The sequence below is a fragment of the Bufo gargarizans genome, chromosome 2 (genome assembly GCF_014858855.1).
Source record: "Bufo gargarizans isolate SCDJY-AF-19 chromosome 2, ASM1485885v1, whole genome shotgun sequence".
NCBI classification, from domain to species: Eukaryota; Metazoa; Chordata; class Amphibia; order Anura; family Bufonidae; genus Bufo; species Bufo gargarizans.
In genome coordinates, this window is record NC_058081.1 from 509,283,194 (window position 1) to 509,289,968 (window position 6,775).

Here is a 6,775-nt window from a genome sequence, read left to right on the forward strand (position 1 = left end):
CCTAAAGCCTGCTGTGAACTACTAGAGGCAGAACTGCCAGCAAGGTGACTTGTTTCTATGAACTTTCCATTGTGTGTGAATTGACACCAAGACTGCAAAGTTACATGCTGTTTTGTGCAATTGCCTCAAGTGTGAATAAACACTGAAGTTTTGAATTAAGAACTTGTATTTTGCCTCTGTACTGCGCCCGCTTACCCTATCTACCAGAGCGAAACCCCACAGTACACACAAAACCTGTCCTAATCTTACAGAATGACAAGTTACTTCAGAACACTGAGGTAAAGAGCTGCCTCATCCTCCTCTTTGCTCTATTTGTCAGGGATTATGATCCTGAATAAAGCTAATAAGAACTTCACTTGAATCTCTGTAGGAATAGAGTTTATGAGGAAACAGAGATGAGTGTGGGGGTAATGACCAGCAACACTTGTATGTAGTCTCCATCACCACAGACTGTCTTGCCCATCCTCTCTGTACTTCATGTCTCCTCATGAATTCCATTCCTACAGAGATTCAGCATAATTTCATATTAGCTGTATTCAGGATCATAATCCCTGACAAGCAGAGCAGAGAGGAGGATGAGGCAGCTCTTTAGCTCAGTGTCCTGCAGTAACATGTCCTGCTGTGTGATTAGGATAGGTTTTGTGTGTACTAATAGGATGGTGGCCATTTTATTTCTCCTGATGATTGCTCCCCAGACTAAACAAGCCATTATTACTAATGAAAGGTATTTGAGAGTATTTTTTATAATAAAGTAATATTTCAGTATTTTCATTTTCTTAATTTCCAAAGAACCCCTTTAAGTGCTGTATGCACAAAATTATTATTAATGCAGACATTTCACAGAGCTACTTACTTTAATTTAGATGCACTGGACACTGGAGCAATATAAGAAATCTGGAAATACACTTTACGATCCATTCTAGAGTAGGAAAACTTTACATATTAAATATTTTCTATTTAAATGAAATTCAGAAGCTATTAATTATCAGAACCTTCACAAATGCAAGTGTTGAAGGGTGAGCTTACCCAAAAGAAGAAATTGAATAGAAACAACAGATATTTGACACAGACTGTGCCCCTGTCATCCTTCTCCTCATCCAGATCGTGCCCCATCTCTGCAGGATCTAAAAATAAACAGTCAATAACTTACTAACCGCTCGGCTTTTCTGAGAAATGCTTCATAAAAACATCTGAATTTAGTAAAGAATTGATTTTCCTTTCTCTGCTGAGTAAATATTGAACTAAGCCAGAAATTATCTCTTAGAGACCACGACAAATATCGCCTTAGAATACATGTCCATATTTTGCCATTATTAGGTCCAAAATTCTCTTCTTATTATTTTTTACCATATAGCTTTGTAATTGTCTTTCTGATACAGCTTTACGGCTGCTGCTGCATCTCCCCATCGTGCAGATCACTACATCTGGCAACAGGGAGGGGGTGCAGCCAATAGCGGGCCGCAATGGTCACCAGCTCCACTTGCGTCACAGGTGACCTGCTCCCCTGGCGTCACGATGCAGAGATGCAGCGACATCCGTGGAGGGATCCAGGAGGACACAGGAGCTGGGGACCAGGTAAGTATTGCCTGCATGAGGGGCCTAGATATTTTTTTTGCGGGGTTGGGGGTGGGTATGGGGTTTACAGCTTTATATAACCTTTTTAAAAAATAAAATTCTCACTACCTGCAGTTACCAGCAGAAGGAGCTTAGACGCTTGCTGCCTGTTGAAGGGAACCTGTCACCGGGATTTTGTGTATAGAGCTGAAAACATGGGCAGCTAGATCGCCGCTAGCACATCTGCAATACCCAGTTCCCATAGCTCTGTGTTCTTTTATTGTGTAAAAAAAACCCGATTTGATACATATGCAAATTAACCTGAGATGAGTCCTGTACGTGAGATGAGTCCTGTCCCTGAGATGAGTCAGGAACAGGACTCATCTCAGGTTAATTTACATATGTATCAAATTGGGTTTTTACACAATAAAAGCACACAGTCCCCATAGCTCTGTGTGCTTTTATTGAGTACTTTTATTGTGTGCTTTTATTTTTTTTTTAAATAGACTGTCCATGGTGTAAAATAATAATATAATATAAAATAATAATACAGTATGTCAATACTCATCTTACCAAACCTCGCAGCTCCCATCGCAGTAATTCAAAGTCTCTCTGGTTTCTCCTTCCTGGCACCTCTTGGCATGCAGAAAAGGCCCACTCAGTCAAACAGTGGTTGAGGCATGTCAATATAGAAACCAGTGACTTGCAGAGTGGACATTTTCTGGGTGTCACAAGGGAGCAGGAATCAGGGGTCGGTAGTCGACCATCTAAATTGAAGTGGTGAAGATTGGTAAGCTGTGTATATATTGACTGTGCCAAGAATGAACGATAAATCATTGTTGCTCAATTGGCAGCCCCATATTTCAATGCAGAAAACTAATTCTAAACATACCCTTAGACACACCTTCTGTATTGTCTGTATACTCAGTGCAGCATGTGTGCTTTGTGATGAGTGTGTCCATAAACTAATAGAGCCTTAAAGAAGAGATGGAGCACAGTCTCTGCCTCGAAGACCAGGAAGTAGCAAAGAAGCTGCAGAGATACTCACCCTCACCTAACTCCACTGCTACCATTCAGGCAGTGCCTTGGTCTTCATTGCTCTCTACTACAGCTAGTAATTTGCATTTTCTGTGTGTGTATATGTGAGCAAGACATAGAAAGTAGCAGGGATCTTGGCATTGTTGGAATGCCAGCAGTGGGGGATCAGTAGAGGTGAGTATCTTTTCTTTTATATTTTAAGTCACTCTTACCCCACTACAAACAATTTTTTATTAGCTGGAAACCCCCTTTAAATACCACAGTCTCTACTGATTCTGTCCCAGTCTACACAGCAAAGCTGACAACTGAGCTGCAGAAAACAGCGTATAATTCTACTGTATTCTTCCTTCCTTCCTACCTTTCTTTCTTTCTTTCTTTCTTTCAAAAGCAAAAGCTAAAACTACTACTAATCTCGACTGCAGTATATCATAATTTATTAATTTATTCATCTGAGTTCCAAGAGTTAAATACACGTATCTTATTAATAATAGACTCAGTTTTGGCATTTTACCTAAAATTTGCTTCTAGAATGTAGCCTGATTGAACAGAATTATCTAAAGAACATTTAAACTGATATATTATTCATCAGCCTGATCGATATATCCAAGAACTGATGCAAGATTCTCTTGTTGTGAACCCATAGACCAAACAGAAGGTTATTTGAAGAAGAGATGTTCTACATTGTTATTTTAGTCATTAAATCGCCAAACCTTCTCCATACTGTTAGGGGTACTCTTGAAAGCTGACCTATAGAACAATGGCACAATCTAGGAGCAAGTGGGGTTTCTATGTCGCCGCCGCCAATTTCCCAAAAAAGGGGGCAAAGGGAGTGTTGGGAGTCATTCAGCAGGGCATCTGTCAGCAGATCGCTCCTAAAGGCTCTTTTGCATATAAAAACATAATTTTTCAGTCTAGGTACACGGATTGCTGGAGGATAGCCTGTACCTTGTCATAAATTAGGCACATCCCCCAACAGTTTAGGGGATAACAAAGACTAACGTAAAACTCCAGTCTATGATAAATTCCCTGCACAGTTTTTTTTTTTTTTATACCAAAGTTAGCTGCTCAATAGATCCTCCATAGTAACTACAGTTAACAGGGAAGGCCACACATCAAAATTAAAATGGATAACTTACCTGACCTACAATCTACTATACCTCCTTAACCATGTGTCTTTAGTTGGCCTCATTGGCTACCCTCTGTCACCTGATCCTGAGACAAAAGGTGAAATAGGTCTGGAAACTACTTGAAATTAGTAAGCAGTAGGGAGCCTTCGATGCACAACTCTATATGTATCTGTGTCTAAGGGCAATACGGTACCACGTGGTGTGGCCGCAAATCATTAGAAAAAAACATGACAAAACCGCAATGTAGAATAACCCCCAGATTCATGGATTCAGGAGCTTTCTTTCTTGTGTCTTGATTTTTATGTAGCTTATGGATCGGAGAAAAGGTCACATAAGCACATTACAAAACCACATCACAAGACCTTATCACAGGTCCTGAGGTCACAGGGATATGAAGACTCCAGACAGGTGGAAAAGTAACTGCTAAAGATCTGTGCGTGTTAGTACAGTATATGCATGGTGCCTTGACAAAATATTCATACCCCTTGAACTTTTACACATTTTTTCATGTTATACCCACAAACTTAAATGTATTTTATTAGGATTTTATGTGATAGACCAATCGAAAGTAGTAAGTATGTGTGAAGTGAAAAGAAAATTATATTTTATGATAAAAGTTTTAATAAATAAAAATCTGGAAAGTGTGGCATGCATTTGTATACAGTCTCCCTCAGTAAATACTTTGCAGGACCACCTTTCACTGCAATTACAGCTGCACATCTTTTGGAGTATGTCACTACCTGCAGGGTCAATTATTGTCTAAAAGCCTGGACCCACTGAAGGATCTTCTCGTACTCTGAAAGTTGACTATAAAAGAAAGACAGCAATGCACTCCAGCAGCACAGTGTAATGATGTTGCATCAAGACCATGAGGAAACAGTGCAGAGGATGGGAGTGGTAGCAGGCCCTGATTAGGTGTTGTGTCATGGTGTATGCCCTCGCAGTGGAAACGCAGTTTGAAGAATCAGGACAGAAGTAAACGTATTAAAAGTCTCTCTTTACTTAGTATGAAATATAACTTGTGGCACATTTAGCAGTATTAAATAGTAATTGCATTTTATGGCACCACATAAGGAAGTATAGTGGCTAGTTGTGTGGCAATTTAATGGCACTTGAAGGCAACTGTCGATATAGGTGTCCACTGTGATACAGGTGATGGGTGTCTGAGCCGTAGTCTTTCACATGCAGCAGTTTCTGTAAAGCTGTGATTTTGCTGGTCACTCTGCTGTTTTTGTACACTGTAGCTTCCTGTCATGCCCTGCTCAGGCTACGTGCGGAGGTCTGCCAGATTAGCAGCACGTGTCTAATCATTTTGTTTTGTTTTGGAGTCGAGCTAGATCCGCCTCCCTTCAGGTGCACTAGGTGGGGTTGTTGGTTTAAATTACACCCACTCCCAGTGTTCCGTGCGGGTAATAGCTTCTGTCTGGCTCTGTGGAAGTAAGGAAGGAAGGATTGGCTTTTCCTGCTCAGAAAAGATAAGTTGGTTATTGTTTTCTTGTTGTTTGCTGTCTAGGCTGTTAGAGAGACGCCTGTCCCCTCCAGGTTCTGAGGGAGCAGGCTGGCTCTATTCCCCTTCACCATCTTAGGGATTTAAGGGTATTTGTAGCCCAGGCACGAGGACACATTATTCCCACCTTAAGGGTCTGAATGTGGGCATAGCAGTATAGGGAGAGCTGGTAGGGAAGTGTCAGGAGGTGACCCTGATTCCCAGATTCTTGCCTAGATACATTTTTTTCCTGTGTATCTGATGTCCTGTCCGCCGTGAAACTTCCTGTGAGCAGTGTTATGGATGATCTCTCTGGACTGATGGTCTCACAGGATAATTGGATAGAGTACCTGGGAGAAGGGGCTCTGCATGTGCTTCCTCTCCCTTCACCAACTGTCAGCAGCTCCCCTTGCTGTATGAACAGGAACTCCCCCTCCTGGCAGGAAGTAGTGCCAGCTCCTACCAAGAGGGGTGGAGCAGAGTGAATAGCCCTGTTGCTGCCAACCATTGCCAACCATACCTTATCTAGCTGTAATGAATGGCCAAAACATGAAAATACATAACATGAACTAATACATAATAAGGGTCCATTCACACGTACGTACTGTATTGCGGATTCCGCAAATTGCAATCCGCAATACACCTGGCTGGCACCCCCCTGGAATAAAAAAAATGAATCCAGCATCGAAGTTGAAAGTGTTGTGGGTTCCTTTATACAATATAGTACAGATCCATACAGTGACAGCATCACCTCAGTGTTCCAAGTGATCGTCTATGCGTTTCGAACAAACGTGTTCTTAATCATGACTGATCAGAAATTTCCAAGTGGCAATGGTTATAAAGGCTAGTCACAACCACTCGTCCCATCTCCAGATGGTGATTAGAAGCAGTAGATTGTGACACACCCAAGCCAGAGCCAATAGGAAAATCTGAAGCTAACATTGGTGTAAGTTAAAATTGTGTAAAAACCAAATTCGTGCACTTAAAATGTATACTATTCAGGCTCTCAGGTCTAAATCAGGAATAACAATACATATTAACCAGTCTTCACATAAAAAAAAAAATTAAAAGAATGGGTTCCTGAAAAACTCCATGGTCTGAAACAGTGGTTTCCAATGTTAAAAGCAAAACCAAAAATGCAAATCAAACAAGGCAGATTTATCTTCATAATTGCTCCTCTGAGTGGAATAAACAAATAAATAAGTAAGTACACCAGGAATGGACTCAATCCTAATACAAATACATAAGTTCTTTTTTTCAGATTCAAGCCATTTGGATGCCTCGTTTTTAATCGAAGAATCCAGAAGGCTTCCCTCTGTGTTAAATTGCTCCCTCGAATAGAAGGCAAAACTCGCTCAATTCCAAAAGTGGAAAATGTTTGTAAGCTCTTATCATGTACCGAAAGGAAATGCCTGGCTGCATGCAAAATATTAGCATACGAAGAATTGGTGACATAGTTTAAATGTTCCAGGATTCATTTTATTTTATTTTCTTATAGTACTTCCAACATAAAGGAGGTCACATTGCTTGCATCTAATAACATAAATAACCCCAGTGGTATTACAATTAA

General features: G+C 40.6%; 1 protein-coding gene across 1 annotated transcript in view; it reads right to left on the bottom strand.

Annotated features, from left to right (window-relative positions):
- The window catches only part of LOC122926097 (tetraspanin-11-like), a 217,628-nt gene extending 216,515 nt beyond the window's left edge, over positions 1-1,113 (bottom strand). The window contains exon 1 of the mRNA XM_044277483.1: positions 1,027-1,113. Coding sequence (XP_044133418.1) covers positions 1,027-1,113 — 87 coding nt within the window. The remainder of the gene's footprint in view (positions 1-1,026) is intronic.
- Between the last annotated feature and the right edge of the window lie 5,662 nt (positions 1,114-6,775).